The 18,786-nt window shown below is 33.4% G+C and overlaps 1 protein-coding gene across 1 annotated transcript in view; it reads right to left on the bottom strand.

The window, feature by feature from the left end:
• Window positions 1-3,010: 3,010 nt before the first annotated feature.
• The window catches only part of FRMD6 (FERM domain containing 6), a 103,815-nt gene continuing 88,039 nt past the window's right edge, over window positions 3,011-18,786 (bottom strand). Inside the window, exons 11-14 of the mRNA XM_003758810.4 lie at window positions 16,315-16,650; window positions 15,595-15,726; window positions 7,270-7,361; window positions 3,011-3,882 (exon numbers count right to left, since the gene is read on the bottom strand). Coding sequence (XP_003758858.1) covers window positions 3,598-3,882; window positions 7,270-7,361; window positions 15,595-15,726; window positions 16,315-16,650 — 845 coding nt within the window. The 3' untranslated portion in view covers window positions 3,011-3,597. The remainder of the gene's footprint in view (window positions 3,883-7,269; window positions 7,362-15,594; window positions 15,727-16,314; window positions 16,651-18,786) is intronic.

Raw genomic sequence — 18,786 nt, 5'->3', positions numbered from 1 at the left:
GATCCTGCACTGGCTATGGGGAGAGTCATAACTAATAGCCTATGTGCTATTGCAATATGCTTGTGTAATACCTCCCATGCTGATGGGTTTGTGTATACCTGTTTCTAGTAAGACCCTTCAGCCCAGAAACCCGCTAGCAATATCTGGCTTGACTCCCCACTTCCCTTTGGTGTTTTTCATCTCTCTTCCTGAGAAGTCAGGGAGGGCGTGATTGTCTCCTTTTTAGGGCTTTCACCTCCCTTCCTGAGAAGTTGGGGGGGGGCACAATCACCTCCTTTTTGGTGTTTTCACCTCCTTTCCTGAGAAGTCAGGGAGGGCATGATCACCTCCTTTTGGGGGTTATCTCCCAGAGAAGTCAGAGATGGTGTGACCACCTGTGTTCTAAAACAAAAGAAAGCAGGAGATTTAAAGTAGGTGCACTAGAATCTGACAACCAAGCACTTAAGGCTAATTACTTATTGGACAAGATTCTATTAGCATATGCTTGGAAAATGCCTTTCCCACTATTCTGTGCTGGCTCGATCTTTTGGTATATACAGAAAATTGTAGGAAGAATTAGGGGGCAGAGAAGACAAGCCAGAGTCACTTTTGTGGTGGACAAGGAGAAGGGAGGTAGTGGAGAGCTTGTGTCCATTCCCTTCACTACCTCACCCCCCCCTACCCCCACCGCCAAGACCAAGAATAAAGACCAAGGACTTTTGCTCATCCTGACTCTGGCTGATTCTAAGGCATCCAGAGCGCTAACCCGGACTTCACATGAGGGCATGAAACTAATGCAATGATTACATGAATACAGAGAAGTAGATATGTGAGAAGTAAAAATATGAGAGTGAAGAATAAAAAGACAAAATTTGGCAGTGAATTACCTATGTGAGATGAGTGGAAGTGAGGAACTGAAGGAAACACTGAGATTGTGAACCTGTGATGAATAGGACAATTGTGCCACTGGTGCGAATGGGGAATATCTGGGGGGAAATATTTTGAGTTCTACTTTGAACATTTAAAATTTGAGATGTCTAGGACACTCAGTTCAGGATTTTTGTTTAGGTTGGAGTAAAGCACATGAATTCTCTGGATTTGACCCATTAATGAAATCTTTGATTGGAATAATTGATTCCAGTAGTCTACTACTTTAATCAGAATATAAACTAAAAAGATCACTTTTATGGTTTCTTTTTACAAAGAATGATCAAAATAACTGCATAGAATATCTTGGGGGCTCCTTGTTTAACTGTACTCTAGGAGAAAGATACTTTAAATGCAAACATAATTTTTATTGAATTTCTAATAATATCATGAAAGGCACACAACAAACTTTTTACAAAATAATTCAATTATGGTATCATCTTAGTAAGATGATCCTTTCACAGAAAGGATTATTTGCAACTTGATTAGGTATAAAGTTCATTGTTGTCAACATATGCTGTCCATACAAAAAGGCAATATAAATCTAATCTGTATACTGACTAATTATGAGTTTGAAAAAAATCAGATGCAGTATAAATAACAGTTTTACACTTTTTAAACCACAATTTTCAAATGAAAAAAATACAGAATATTCAAGTTGGATTTTCTATATGCCATCTTTCCTTGTAACAGTGGTGTTTGCCAACAATGAAGAAATAAAAAACAAAAGTTATTCTTTGTGTCATGATTACCATAAGCATAAGAAAACCACTTGTAAAGTCAATTGGAAAGCAGTTGAGCCAAATAGACAATGAAGTTGGAAATATATTTAAACACTTGATTTCAATCAAAGGTTAGATAATGCAAAACATAAGCTACTCTTTTTATCACTAGTTATATTTTTTTCCTAAATGTTTAAACAAATATCAGATGTAAACTTTGGCTTTGCCATGTTTATTTCATAAGCCTTTTTTATGGAAAAAATAAATTGTTTAATGACATATGAAAATTCATATTGCACACTGCCACTTGAAAACAGAAGATCAGATACTTTTACAAATCTAGATATCTGAAACCAAAGGGTTAATTAATGCATTTGAATAAGAGCAAATATTTTCATGACTACAGAGTATATTCCACTTTTAAGCTGTCAATTAAAATAATCTGACAAGTATGCAAACTATATATAAATTGGCCACCTCTATTTGTAAAACCTCAAGGATCACAAATACATGAAGTAAACAATGCTGGAGTACTTCCAGATAATGTTCTGTAATACTGCTTCCCATGCATATCAAGTAAGTTTTGCTATCTTCCAAGTCTACTTTTCATCTTACATCATTTATATAAAAATATCACACTTCTATATAAAATTATATATTTGAATATAGATAAATGTATTTTTTAAAGAAAATATGCCTGATAGAAAAAAAATGGCATATAAAAATATGGTAAAACAGGGCTGCAGAATATTAAGCTATTAATTTAAAAATATCTTGATAAAAAGGCATTGTGCTGTGAATGTCTTTGCCATTGTTTTGGCAAAATATTCACCTTACTCGAAAGAGACAAGTTCACAACTGTATAGACTTGCTTTTACTTTCTCATGATAAGGCTTAGTGATAAGTTTTGAAATTTGCTCTGGGCTAATGGTAAGAATAATTATAGGTCTTTGCCATGGTAAGTCACTTAAAAAAATACATGAAAATAGCTTTTTATATGAAAAAGAATAACAAAAAAATTGTGCTTGTGCAACCTCATCATCCCAAACTGCCTAAGTTAGAGCTTAGAAAACTTATTGTTTCTAAGTAATAATACAAAAAGAGGCAAATGCTGAGTATATATGCTAAGTGAAAAAATCTGTAAGCTCCATGCACACATAAACACACACAAACCTATATATTTATATATGTATAACATACGCATATTTTTAAAATAATTTGAACAAACATAATGGCATCAGAATGACCTGTCATTGTTCATTTAACAAATAAGAAACATATATTTTAGATTTTTTCCCCAATTTTTTAAAACAGAAATTTGATTTGTAAACATCATAAACATGTTAGGATTTGAGCAAAAGTCTTATTTTTTGAATATGTTCTTAAATCAGTTCTGGAATATTTTTGGAGAGCTATGATTATATGTCTAATGCAATTTGTTTCACAAGGCATAACTATATATCCCAAAGGTCACTAAATATTATTTAATTTGTGTCTTTTGGATACAAATATCTGTAATATTTACAGATCTTTGTCTTCTTAGAATCACTCCTCTGCCTATAAAGAAGGCAAAAGACAAAACAGAATGGCAGTGTTTATACAAAAGCCAATGATAGACAATTGTATTGTGCTTATGGGAACTAATTGGGGAAAAAATGCTAATATTCTATATGTAAAGTTGAAGCAGAGTTTCTTTCCAGCTGAGCAATGCCAACTGCGAGGATCTCATGCATACTGCACAATTTTGTGGCTGCCATGAACTGTTGAGTGGGAAGTACTTAAAGTGCAATCTTTACAAAGTTTGATATGCATTTATATCATTAGGAAGAAAATAGTGGGAAAGAGTGGGGATGGGAGGGAATGTATGAGAAAGTAAGCAGGAGAAATATGGCATAACAACACTTAAAACAAGAAGAATCAATTTGAATAATCTCTTTTGAAGCAGCATTTTTGCTGTATTCCTGTTGTTTTAAACCACAAATTCTGGTATTTCGTCATGGGTGAGATCCAAAGAGAAATATTTGCTTGTTCTTTTGACTGGGAAAGTGTCTTGGATGTTAATACATTGCTGAGCCAAGCAGTTATTACAATAGAGATTGTCTTCATCTAATTCATGACCACATCCGAAAGTGTAACTCTGAGCAGTGTCCTGACACAGACCTGCTATCTGCAAAAAGTCTTTTTGGTAAAGTCTGATATCATCCAAACTCAAGCTATGTCGATCAGTAGAAGTCTTTGGTTTTCGACAGATAGCCTGCAAAATACCACAGAGATTATAACAATTAATGCTCTTTGCTTTGTAAAGACAAAACATGTTAGAAATAAAATGGAATATCACAAAATAATGCCAAGTGTTAACACCAATTAAAAACAATGGGGTCACCTCTCAAAAACTGAGAAAACTGTGATTAGAATAAAGATTATATCTAGCATATGCTGACTGAATGATCTTACAAATTCCATTAATTTAAATCACAATTGAATTAAAATAAGCAAATAAATACAATAAAACAAAAAAATTTTTTTAAATGTTTTAGATAAATCCAGGAAAAGCAGAACTATAATAGGATATCTAAGGAAAAATAGTTGTTTATAAGACATACCCAAGATTTGCTATTTGATATAAAAAAGGACAAACAAATGTCAGGATACAAGACAGTCCTTTATGCTTTATCCAAAAGCAGAATTGTGGCCCAAGTAGAACAACCATTTGAACTAACAGTAAATTATTACCTCAAGTGTTTTACCAGGCAAGTATCATAAGAAACAGGAATGTCAGTGTAGTTGGCCTAAAAAAAAAATTAACTGGGCAAAAAAATTTAAGCATTGCAGACACATTTTCAAACAAGCCCTTGGATTTATTAATAAAATTTGTAATAATATTTATGTTAATTATTAATTTGTGATATTTATGTTAATTAAAACACAATGAAGACTGGGACATCTAATGTCATGATTATTAAGTAATATTCCATATTAGGATATACCTTATAGGTCCAAAGGTAGGTTTCCCTTCTAAAATGAAATCTCTTTGAAAGGGAAATGGATGTGTATAAATACATGTGTATATGTACGTCTGTCTGTCTCTGTAATATAAAATCATGCCTAGGTTTTTTGTACAAGCCAGATTTTGAAGGGGAATCTTGGATGTGGAAAGATTCTAAAATCCTGGTATGTAAAAAATCAGGAATAGTTCGCATTATTCTTCAAGAATAATATCCTTAATTAGTTGTAGCTAGAAAGAGAATAGGGTCTCTTTAAAGGAGGAGCACTTAACTTGGAATTTGTCAACTTGTTTTAAAAAAAACCTTTAATATATATTTTAATACAATTAATTTTCATTGTAGGATTTAAATGAATTTAAAAACATTAGTCTGAAAAGGGGGACTTCCCAGACTGCCAAAAGAATCCATGACATAAATGAAGGTCAAGAAGGCATGCTATATTAGATATAGCAGTTGAATTTGAAATCATTCTACATAAATAGTAGAATATAAATTTTAATTTTCATGGTAACTAGCTAAATTATTGATATGGAGATTGGTAGGAATCAAAACTTCTAAGAAAAAACAAAACAAAACTAGGTAAAGTTTAATGTGCAAAACAGCTGGTGATTGGGGGAAAAATACTCTTAAAAATGTCTTCACACCTAGATATGATTATATATAGTTAATTCCAGAGTATAAATTCAGAGTGAAAATACAGGCACTATTTAAACTGTTATTTTTCTTTTTTTCCCCCACATAACATATATAGTTAAAGGTGCTTACTTTACTGTATGATCACTAATAAATAAAAACACAAGAGGTAGAATGCAATAGTGTAAGATTGGTGAGTGGCCTGGGCCTGAATCCTAGCTCTAACACATATTATTTGGGTTATTCTGAAGAAACCACAATCTCCCAGTGTCTATTTCCTCTTCTATGAAATGAAGTACAGTATAAGGAAAGCATTCCACAAACCTCAAAGTCCTAGATAATGATAAAAAAGCAATAATAAATTTCTTTTAACTTACTCATCTCTTGGGGGCACTTCAGACAAGCCCCAGATATATTTTATTTTATTTCCTATTTCCATCTCCTTTATTTCCCCCCATAATGCACCCCTCCATCTTCTCACTAGGATTTGTACCCTTTCCACTTAGTTCTTGGCCCATAATCAAATAACTTAATTTCCCTTTATCCCTTCTTGTCATCCTCCAAAATCCTTAATGGATATTTTATTCATCATTTAACACATTGCATTAAAACAGTATTGTTCTTCTATGTAAAGTTTTCTTTACTCTTGAGGGCCACTGACCCAAAGAAACAGTTCAATTACAAGTCATATTTAATAAATAAATTAATATAGATGTTTTCCTGTAAAATTAAGGTAAAACAATTCTACAAGGACTTCACTGAAAAGTACAAAAGTAATTTTTTAAAATTACATGGTATTGCCAGATTGGCCAAAGGGGAAATCAAAAAATGTTGGAGAGAATGTAGAAAAATTGGAACACTAATTCATAGTTCGTGGACTGATCCATTTTGGAAAGCATTCTGGAATTATGCACTAAGAGTTATTAAACTACCTATATCCTTTGATTCAGTAACACCACTTTTTAAAAGTCTATTTCCAAAGATGACTAGAGAAAAAGGAAAAGAACTGATATGTTCTAAAATGTTTATAGCAGCTCTCTTTGTGGTAGCAAAGAACTAGAAACTGCTCATCAATTGAGGAATGACTGAACAAGTTGTGATAAGTGAGAGTAATGGAATACTACTGTGTTATAAGAAATAATGAGCTCAATTATCTTAGAAAAATATGGAAAGTTTTGCATGAAATAATAGAGTGAAATCAGCAGAAACAAAAGAACATCATACAGTAACAATAATTTTTTAAGAATGACTGAGTGAATAAGTTACTATGACTATTATAAATACCCAAATTAAACATAAAAAGACATATAAAGATATTATCTGTATCCAGAGAAAAAACTGATAAATATGTATGTATAGAGTAGTTCCATATACCCACACATCCCTAACTTTGTGTCTAATGATAGCTATCTCTGCAGTGAGGTGTGGAGAGGACAGGGGGAAAGAAATTTATATGGTAATTTTGTTGCGTATTTAAAAGGAACTTTATTATGGAAATGCTTGTTTTATTACATAAAAAATGTATTAATGTTAAAAAAGGAGGGGAGGGAATTACATAGTATTGTCAATTAATGAATTATGAAGAAAAAGGGACAAAAGAGGAAAAAGAATTCTGGATTTTAGACTATTATTGGCTATTACCTTTTGAAATCTTGACTACCTCATAAGTTACTGTTTACAGTTTAAAACTCCAGAATAGCTTTCAGGGGTAATTCTCTAATATGTGTCATTATTAACAACCATAATAATATTGACAAAGGAACCAGATGTAAGTTGAGGAACTCAGACCATAGATTTCTTTTCTCTGATATGGGCAATATAATAATCAATGAAGATAAATAAGCATTTCAAGTAAATTTTTTTTAAATCTCAAAAGAAATAATAGGAAATGAAAACATTTCAAACAGTAAGTGGTCTGGGATTTTTATTGTTGCTTTTTTTTGTAATTTCCTTAGTTGCTATACTTTGAAGACCAGCTTTATAACTATTAATTGATCTCATACCTGTGGGAGAGAATCAGTGCTTTGGCCATGGAGTTTCACTACTGTTTCTGAAGAGCTAGATGTGGAAGAACTGATTTCCTTTACAATTAGTCCTAAAAGAGAAAATACAAAGAACAATGAAGTTTTTCAGCTTACTCAAGAGGTATCTTCTTTGACAGAAATTACTATCCAAGAAGGACAAACTTACAAAATAGGTGAAAATCTTTTAAATGAGACAAGAATTGAACAAATGGAAGCTAATGACTTTATGAGAAATAAAGAAAAAAAATAAAATCAAAAGAATGAAAAGCTAAAAGACAATATAGAATATTCCTTGGAAAAACAACCTGAAAAATACATCCAGGAGAAACAATATAAAAATTATTGAACTATTTAAAAGCCATGATCAAAAAAAAAAAAGTCTAGACATCATCTTTCAAGAAATTATCAAGGGAAATTGCCCTGATATTCTAGAACTAGAAATTAAAATAGAAATAAATGCAAAGAATACACCAATCATCCCCTGAATGAGATCCCAAAATGAAAACACTTATGAATATGATAGCCAAATCATTTGATAGCTCTCAACTCAAGGAGAAAACACTGCAAGCAAATAAAAAAAAATTCAAATATTGTGTTAAAATAAGACAAGATTTAGCAGTTTCTACATTAAAGGATCAGAGGGCTTGGAATATGATATTTCAGAGAGCTGGAGCTAGTAGTCTCAAGTAAGAGAGCTCGATTACAACAAAGAATCACTTATGTACCAATACTTAATATAATTCTTCAGGGAAAAAAAAGGATATTCAATAAAATAAAGGATCGTAAAGCATTTTTGATGAAAAGACCACAGTTGAATAGAAAATCTAACTTTCAAATACAAGATGCAAGAGAAGCATAAAAAGGTAAAGAGGAAAGGGAAATCATAAGGGACTTACAAAGGTTAAACTTTTTACATTTCAACATGAGAACATGCTACTTAAGGAGTATATATAGACAGAGGGCAACAGGTATGAATTGAATATGAAGTAATGACGTCTTTAATAAGATTAAGGGATGAGGCAGGAATGTACTGGGAGAAAGGGACAGAAGAATGGGGTAAATTATCTCGCATAAAAAAGCAAGAAAAAGCTTTTATGCACAGGGAAAGGGGGGAATGTGAAGGAAAATGAGTAAATCTTACTCTAATTAGAATTGATTCAAAAAGGGAATAACATACACATGTCTACCTCACCATACAACAAAGTAGGAGGGAAAGGCAATCAGGGAAAGGGGTGAAGTGATAGAAGGGAAGGCATACTGGGAGAGGGACAGTAAAAAGTAAAACACTTGAAGAGGGACAGGGTGAAAGGGGAGAAAGAAGGAAGGGGGGGAGAGAATAAATGAAGTAGGGGGAATAAACTGGAGGGAAATACAGTTAGCAGTGGTAAACTTAGAAAAAAAAAATATTTTTGAAGCAAGATTCCCTGACAAAAGCCTCATTTCTCAAACATAAAACTGAGACAAATTTATAAAACAGCCATTCCCTACAACTGATAATCAAAAGATATAAACATTTCAGATGAAGTAATCAGAGCTAACACAGTCATGTGAAAAAAATGCTCTAATTCACTATTGAGTGAAGAAATGCAAATTAAAATAATTCTGAGGTATTAACATACCTATTAAAATTGGCTAATAGGAAAGAAAAGGAAAATGACAAATGTTTGAAAGTGATATTGGAAAAATGAGACATGAATGGTGGAGTTACGAACTGATTCAACCATTATGCAGAGCAATTTGCAACTGAGCCCAAAAAGCCATTAATCTGTATATACCCAGTAGTGTCTCTACTGGGTCTATATCACAAAGAGATCATAAAAAAGGGAAAAGGACCCACATATGCAAAAATGTTTATTGCAATTCTTTTTATAGTCAAGAACTAGAAACTGAATGGATGCCTATTAATTGGAGAATGACTGAATAAGTTGTGCTATATGATTATAATGGAATATTAATGTTCTTTTAAGAAATGCTGAACAGGGTGATTTCAGAAAAGCCTGGAAAGACTTACAAGAACTGATGCTAATTGGAGTCGAACAAGAGAACATTGTACACAGCAACAAGAAGATTATGTGATGATCAACTATGATGGACTTGGCTCTTTTCAGCAGTGTGGTGATTCAAGGCAATTCTAATAAACTTGAGATAGGAAAAGCCATCTGCATCCAGAAAGTTAATTTATGGAGACTGAATCAAAACATAGTGTTTTCACCCTTTGTTTTTGTTGTTTGTTTATTCCCAGAGAAGGAACTGATGGGGTATAAATACAGACTAAAGCATACTTTTTTTTTTTAACCTTCTTTATTTTTCTTGAGGATTTTTTTTGGGGGGAGGGGGTATAGCATTCCATCATAATCATGTGGTATGCCACAATTTATTCAGCCATTTCCCAAATTGTGAACATCCTCTCAATTTCTAATTCTTTGAAACCAGAAAAGAACAGCTATAAATATTTTTGGAAATAGAGGTCCTTTTTGCTTTTTGGTTTTTAAAATCTTTTTTGGGGATACTGACCTAGAAGTGGTATTGCTAGGCCAAAGGATATACATGGTTTTATAGTCCATTAGGCACAGTTCAAAAATGTTCTGCATAATGACTGAATCAGTTCACAACTTAACCAACAGTTCCTTCATGTCTCATTTTCTCCACATCACCTTCAACATTTGTCATTTTCCTTTTTTGTATTAGCCAATCTAATAGGTGTACGGTAGTACTTCAGAATTGTTTTAATTTGCATTTCTTCAATAATAATGAGATAGAACATTTCTTCATATAGCTATAGATAATTATGATTACTTCATTTGAAAACTATTTCTATCTTTTGATTGTTCATCAATTGGGGGAAAGTTCTTATTTGACTCAGTTTTCTTGTATACTTGAGAAATGAAGGCTTTACAAGACAAACTTGCTTTAATTTTTTTTCACAATTACTATTGCTAAGACAATTTCAATAGACTTGTGATGGAAAGTGTCTAGAGAGAGAACTATGGAGACTGTGGATCAAAACATAATATTTTCACATTTTTTGTGAATTAGAATTAGAAATTTTTCTAATTGTTGTTGCTTTTTTTTCCCTTTCTCTTATCTTTTTGTCTTGCATTACAAATGTGGAAATATATTTAAAAGAATTGCACATGATTTAATTTACATCAGATTGCTTGCTATCTTCGGGAGGGAGAAAAATTTGGAACACAAGATTTTACAAAGATGAATGCTGAAAACTATCTTTGCATGTATTTTGAAAAGTAAAATACTATTAAAAGTTTTTAGAAAAAGAAAGCAATGGACTTAGATTCAGGGAAAAAAACCCCAACAAAAAAAGCAATTACTATTGCTAACTTTATTCCTCCCTCTCCTCCTTCCCCCCCCCCCCCCCCCCCCCCCCCCCCCCCCCCGCCATTGTTTTATTCTCTCCTTTCACCCTGTCTCTCAACAGTGTTTTGCTTTTGACTATCCCTTCCTGGATTCTGTCCTCCCTTCTATCACCCCTTTCCCTTCCCTGATACCCTTTTCCTCCTACTTTCCTATAGGATAAAATAGACTTCTATACCCATTTAGTGTGCATGTTATTCCCTCTTTGAACCAATTCAGTGAGGATAAAGTTCACTACCTGCCCCTTATATCCCTCCTCTTCCTCTCCACTATAAAAGCTTTTTCTTGTATCTTATGTGAGATAATTTAACCCATTATAATTCTCGTTTTCCCTTTTCTCCCAGCACATTCCTCTCTCATCCCTTAGTTTAATTTTTTAAGGTATCATTCTCATATTCAACTCATACCTATGCACTCACTTGCTGTTTCTCTCTCTCTACACACACACACACACACACACACACACACACACACACACACACACTCCTTCTAACTACTCTAAAAATGAGAAAGTTCTTTTGAGTTACAAATATCATCTTCCCATGCAGGAATGTAAACAGTTTACCTTATTATATTTTTTATGAATTCCTTTTCCTCTTTGCCTTTTTTATGCTTCTTTTGAGCCTTATATTTGAAAATCAAATTTTCTATTTAGCTCTTGTTACCTTCAAGGTATCAAGGTACTTTCAAGGAAGCTTGAAAGTTCTTAATTTCACTGAATATCTACTTTTTCCCCTGAAGGTTAGTGTTTTGCTTGATAGGTTGATTCTTAGCTGTAATCTTAGCTTCTTTGTCCTCTGAAATATCATATTTCAGACTATCTAATCATTTAATATAAAACTGCTAAATCTTTCATTTTGACTATGGCTCTATAATACTCTTTCTTGCTGCTTGCAATATATATTTTTTCTTGAGCTGGAAACTCTAGAATTTAGTTACAGTATTCCTGGGAGTTTTTATTTTGTGATTTCTTTCAGGAAGTGATTGGTGGGATTCTTTCAATTTTTATTTTATCCTCTGGTTCTAGAATATCAGGATAGTTTTCCTTGATAATTTCTTAAACACTGTCTCAAAAAGTCATAATCTTCCATTTGTTCAAGTCTAATTTTTTAAGGAATTATTTTCATACTTCTTTTTCTACTTGGCCAATTTACTTTTGAAGCAGTTTTATTCTTCAATTTTCATTCCTCTTTCCATTTGGCCAATTCTCCTTTTTAAATGTGTGTATGCATTCTTTATCAACCTTTTGACTCATTTTTCATGACTTTTTTTTACATCATTCTCATTTCTCTTTCTAATTTTTCCTTTTTATCTCTCTTACTCTATTTTCAATTTTTTTTTTTTGAGCTCTTCCATGGCCTGAGACCAATCCATATTTTTCTTGGAGTTATCTCCTTCTTCTGAGTGTGTGTTTTGATCTTCCTCATCACCAAAGTAACTTTTTATGGTGAGAATTTTTTTTCTTTTGCTTCCTCATTTTCCCAGCCAATTACCTGACTTTTAACTCTCTGTTAAAGTTATTATAGTACACTAGTGCATACTGCATACATAGTGCATACTGCACTACCCCCCCAAGCTTCAGGAGTTTTGCGCAGCTGTTTTAAAAGATGTTCCTAGAAACCTGTTTCAGTTCTTCCAAGGTAGCACGGTCTAAGGAGATAGGTGTTTACTATTCTTCTGAGTTCTGATCCATGAGTAACTACAAGCACTCTTTTCTGGTTTGAAACTGTAAGAAGGGTCCCTGATCCACTATAGCTACAAGTTTTGGTATGCTAGTGTTCCTCCTTGCCCTGGGCGCGCCACACAGGACTGTGACTGAGATCTGCATATGGGCAAAGCAATATAACCTATAGTTATATATATAATCTTCTTCTGACCAACTGTTCACTTCATCCTTTGTCAGTTCCTCTGTTCTAGAATTTGTTTAGAGTCATTATTTATTTGCAGCAGAGCTTAATTGAATCTGCGCCTTTACTCCACTATCTTGGCCCCATTCTTCTAATTCTTTTTTCATAATTTTCTTACATCACTCTAGTTTCTTTTCTCAGTTTTTCTGCCACTAGTCTTATCTCTTTCCTTAACTCTTCCAGGAATTCTTGCTATTGTTGAGTTCAATTTTACATTTTTCTTTGAGGCTTTATTTGTAGCTGTTTTTACACTGTTTTCTTCTGAGTCCTTTCCCTATCTTTATCTTCCCTGCCACTGTAATAGCATTTTATAGTCAAATTCTTTTTTTGTTATTTGCTCATTTTTCTTTTCTTAGTCTATTCCTTAATATTGAACTTTGTTAAAGTTGATATCCACTCACCTGAGGGGTGTCCAAAGATTCAGGTTTTATTGCGTACCTTCAGAGCTTGTTCTCTGGAGGTCTGCAAGTTTTTGGAGCCAGGGAAAGGTATAGTCATTACTCTCCTAGCCTTTACTCTAGTCTTTACGCAGGAAGGGTCCATGACCATCCTCTATAGTCACAAATATCAGTGTTCCTCTTTGACCTGGTGCTTTGACCCAGAACTATATATGCATTTGTTGAATATCAGCACCAGCTGCATGCAGTGCCAGCAAAGGGTCCTTTGTAATCTCTTTCTGAACATCTTTCAGTAGAGTTCCTGAAGCTGCTACTGCTGCTGCTGCCTCTACCAGTATTACAGCCACTTCAAAGGCTCCCCACTGGTGCTGCCACTAAATATGCTCTAGGTGACCCCCACCCCACTATCAAAGATCTTTTCTGCTGACTTACTAAGTTATCTTAGGCTGGAAAAATGTACATTTTGACTTTTTGTGGTTCTGCCAATCTAAAATTTGATTTGAGCTATTATCTTACAGTTATTTGGAGGAGAATGTTGGGAGAGTTTAGCTTGGTTGCATTCTCTATTTTGCCATCTCAACCATCAGTTTACTTTCAAAAATTATTGTCCATCATTAAAATTATTAAATTTAATTGCTATGTATCTTGGAGTTTGAAGTGCAGATGGATTTTGTTTTTTTTCTGGTGGTGATTTATGTATATTCTTTCTATGTATGCTTTGAGTGACAATCAGAAATTCTAAAGAATTTTCTTATAATATATCCTGAATTATCTGATTAAAGATTTTTGATCTGTTCTTTGATCTGACCTTTTGGAAGACCTATAGCTCCTAACATTATCTCAGAACATTGCCTTCAAAGTCAATCACTTTGGCTCATATATAGAATTCATGTGTTCTTTTAAAGTTTGTTTGTTTTTTTGCCTCTGTTCAAGTTTTACTTCGGAATTTTAGGGTTTCAATTAAATTTTAAAATTCTACATTGAAAACTCTTAATTCTCACTTATATTCATTTCCAAAACCTTCCATCTAGCACTCCAAGATTAGCCTACAAGCCCCTTTTAGGGGTTTAGGTCCCTATTCTAAGTAAACCTTGAGGACCGGGATGATTCTAAGATGAATTTTAGACCCCCTGTCATCAGGCTGGATTCAGTTGGATTATCTTTCCTGATTTTCTCCTGTTTTCCTTTACTTTGTATAGCTAAAGAGAGTATTTGCTGTTCCTTGTGTATTGAGGGGAAGATGGAAGATACCTTTCTGGAAGTTACTGCAACAACAGGGAGTTCTTTTTAAAGACAGGTCCTGGCACAAATCTCAAGTTAGCTTGTACTCTTGCTATGGATGAACTGAGAATGGTAGAGAAAGAGCTGTGGGTACTCTAAGTACTGGAGTTCTCCAGTGGTAATTAATAAAATAGTTTAACCTGCCTTCTGTGAATCTGGCTAGCTAAAATTATTCTAAATTTGCAGCATAATTACTGTCTGAAAAGGCTGAAAGTTAAAGACACTTGGAGAAAGATATTAATTCACTATTTTCTTAGTCACATGACCTCAAATGTAAGTTTTAAAGAAAGATACATTTTAATTCTGACTATAGAATCTTGTTAATATGGTCTTTATTCAAATGAATAATGACATTAGTCTCTTTAGAAATGTTTTTCATTTCTCATTACCCAACACTTGCAAATGATTAACAAGTACAGAATGTTTAAGAAGCTTGTGTTCAGAAACAGAAATACCTAACTCCTGTATTTCTACAACAATTATTTTTACATGGAGTGAGGCATAAGAAACCATGTCCAAATGTATACTTACATTCTATAAGAAAATAGAATTTTGATTACATTTTCATGGATTCACATATGTGATTTACCACAGTCTCAGATTAGGGCTCTAGAAAATACATTAGTAACTGTTTGCAAAACAAACAAACAAAAAAAAAAAAAACCCTAAGAAAAGTTACAACAAATTCAAATACAGGAAGGGAAAAAGTGCTACTGCTTCAGCAATAATTATACTTTCAAAATACTCCTTAAAAAAATTGAATGAGATATTAAGTTGAACTATAATTGTATAGTTTAGTACAAGAATTAAAATTGACTTAGATAAATAATTTGATGTTTCTCTGTTGGTCAAATCTAGTGACTTCTAATAATAAATATTTCCTACTTGCTCTTTATGAACCATGATGACCCAGTTCTTCTTTATTAGCCAAGTAAAAAAGGATCAAGTCAAGGGTACCACTGTTTCAGTCTTGCAAAGTTCTGAAATATAGCTATGTAGACAATAAAAGAGCTTTCTTTGTCACTTTGGGAGATACGTTTCATAACAACAAATTCCAATTCAACAGAACTTTTTCCAAATAAATATATCTTGAAATTCCAGAAAATTACTGATGAGATTCAAATAATTTAATATTGCTTGTTAAAAAGAAAAATATATGCCCATAATTTTTGGATCTGAGAACATGTTTGCAGAAAAGGAAGATAAAATGACTCTGTTCCAAAACATAGGTATGGCTAAAAATGACCCTTATTTCCACTATTTTCTTTTTCTAAGTCACTTGCTTCTGTAACCAAAATAAGGAGATGCTTTAGTTGAGAACAATATGAATTTTCCCAAATAGTTACCTGAATAACCATTAAGCTTCTGTGACATCAGCATGTCTTCAGTGATATAGATACACATATCTGGGTTGACATCTACAGCCTCTTCATTTATTTGTTCTAAGTCTCTGGGGTCATCAACTAGCATCTCTATTTCTGATAGAGAAGAGGAAAAATAACATTTACTTACATTTTACAGAAAAAAAAATAAAAGTGCAAAAATTTTAGATAACTCGTCTAATTGTAGTAAACTGCTAAACAAATAGTTGCTCAGTTCCTGTCTACTACCACTACTTACCTAAAAGTCATCTTTTACTTTTTTTCATTAATAGAAAGCAAGATTAATACTATTTGCCTTAGATAACATGGGGCTATTTGTAAGGATTATCTTTTCTAAAACACTTTCTGCATTCTAAGAGGTCATATTAAAAAAAAGTCAGTGATGTCTTGGTATGCTTAGCTGGATGTGTGAAAATGCTTTGTAAATTATAAAATCCCATACAAATATAAAATTATCAATCATTATTTTTCCTCATATGTGGAATACTCCAAATATACACAGTTATAGCTAGAAGGAAATTGCAGCCATATGATGTAGGGAGGGTGAATCACTACGTACGGAGTCTATTTAGCATGTCCACAAACATCTATCAGGTAGAACCAATTATAGAGCAAAATCAGGAAAAACAAAGTAGAAATATAGTGAAATAATAGTAATGTTAGTTAACTGGTCCATTAAATTACCATCATCCTGTGAGTCTTCCTCCAGCCTGTCCTTCTCACCACTTTCCACCCCAGAGGTGTGGGAGCTGTCATGACTGATCATGGAGCTGCAGGTTTTTAGTCTGTAATAGAGAGCACTGCCTAAGAAGCTGTCTTCTGGCCCTGTGTCCCTAATTTTAGTGTCAGTCTCAATGCCTGATGTTTGGGAGCTGTTGTGGCTGGTGGTGGAATGGTGAGAGAAGCGCTTATGCTTCATGCTGCCAGTGCTGCTCCCGCTTGCCTGCGATCTTTTCTCCAAGTGATCCATGTCGAGGTCTAAGTTGTCACTGATGTATGACTCTCGATACTGCTTCTTTTCTATAAGGTAAGTGACATATCTTTGTCATTATCCTTAATTAAAACATGAATGGAACTTGTCTATAAATATTACAAGAATTCAGTAATAGAATCTGTAATAACTTCAATACCAGGATGGATCAGGGAAACAGCTGGAAGTCTGCAGACAGTGGGGATATTAGGTCTAGCTAGGAGGGTATCAAATGGAGTCTTACAACAGAAAGACACCGAATGGGAGCCTGAGGTTGTGTACTAGGTAAAATAGAGGTTATAAATCTAGCATAGAGGTGCCTAACATAGTGAAGGGGGCAGGAACAGGTACCAATAGGCAGCTCCTTTGTCTGAGAGAAAGGCTGCAGATCTAATACAGATTCAGGAGAATTATGCCTAGCAGTGGCAGAACATGGCAAGAAACTTAGTAGTCTAACTTTGGAGAGAAGTCTCAAATTCAGGTCCTGGACTTGTCTAAAGGCTGTAGTTGAATAACCAAAGCAGGAAGCATAACTTTCCAACTAGCTAATAGTATTTGAGACCTACAGTAACCTGCTGGAGCTCCAACCAAGGGCAAGCTCAGAATTGTGTTGCCAAGATTTAAAACTAAAACAAAGTTTGCAAAGATCAGATTAGGAGGGCAGCAATCAGACCTTCACCCTGGAACAACCAATTTTGGTTGCATTGAAAGCTTCTAAGACCTTAGCCTGAGAAGCTTCTATCTTGAACTCAAAAAGCAATATCAAGAATGGAGAAGCAGTACCCTAGAGAATATAGAATATATCTAAGTAGGGACCTGATATTCTCTCAAGGAGATATCTCAATTTAAAAAGTAACATAGGAAAAATGAGCAAAAACAAACCATACCACAAAGAGATATTATGGTGACAAGGATGCTCCAGATACAAACCCAGAAGAAGACAATGACTCCACAATGTCTACAAGACAAAGTCTCAAACAAAAACACAGTGTTGGGCACAAGTTCAAAATGATTTTCTAACTAAAAAGAAAGCACTGGAGGAAATATTTGTAAAATAAATGAGAACTATGGAAATCATAGAATTAAGAGAAAGGAGAATTAAACATTATAAAACCTTATCCAAATAACAAACTTCCCGAAAATTATAATATACCAATAAGAAATAAATGACTCCATGAATCAAGAAATAAAAAAAGTGAAAAAAGAAATGTAAATTTTATTTTATTATAAACCTAAGGATTCTAATTAGTTTACTCCAACTTCCAAAATCATATTGCATTTGCATATTCACTCACAAATGTACATGCTTATTTCCCTTTAGTACAAGGTAAATAGTACAAGCATATGAATGTATATGCACTTTAAATAATAAGTGAATTCCTGTTTACCCTCAGCTTGCACCCAGTACTTTCATAGATAATATTCATATCCATAAGTATATATATATATATATATATATATATATATATATATATTCATGTTATATATACTTTGAGCCTAGAAGTTGTTTTCTTTGTATCTTCTTCAATACCTATTTATCTAGCACACAGTTAGCACTGAGTTGCATTGAACTGAACAGAGTTTACAGTTTTACCTTTGTAATACCTACCAAAGTAGAAAAAAGTTTATTTTGTAAATTATAGAAACTAGATTTTAGGGAGAATGTTTAAAAGGAGCATTCACACTAGAGAAATTGAACTGATGTGCATATTCCTTACTGGAACAAACTTTTGAAACAGCCTTAAGTACCAGAAGAAAAAAAACAGTTACACTAAATTAATATGCTTATTATCTAATATTATCATCTAATCAACATATTTAATAAAAGATAAGGATCTGTATTTTCAATGGTATAATTCTACCAATGCAGGAGATCACTTCCTCTGTAACTCTCAGTATAGGGAATGACCTCTGGTCCTGAAAATGTAAATGACCTGCCTGAGTCACATAGCCATGATATGTTAGAATCCACAATGGAATAGAGCTTTTCTTGATTTTGAGGTCAACTCTGTATCCACTACACGGGTAAGATTTTCTCTCTTCTGTTCACAGTTATTTTCTTTTGAACTATCGGCTCGTTTTTTAGCCTTGAGCTTGTTTCCCTGATGTGGTGCTTCTCTGAGACCACTGTCAGCTAGTTACTGGTTGTTTTTTGAGGAGTTGTGGTCTGGAAAGAAGTTTGCTTC

This window comes from Sarcophilus harrisii, chromosome 2, assembly GCF_902635505.1.
Source record: "Sarcophilus harrisii chromosome 2, mSarHar1.11, whole genome shotgun sequence".
In the NCBI taxonomy this organism is placed as follows: Eukaryota; Metazoa; Chordata; class Mammalia; order Dasyuromorphia; family Dasyuridae; genus Sarcophilus; species Sarcophilus harrisii.
The sequence above is the reverse complement of the archived record's forward strand: the minus strand, read 5'-3'. Positions and strand labels throughout refer to the sequence as shown.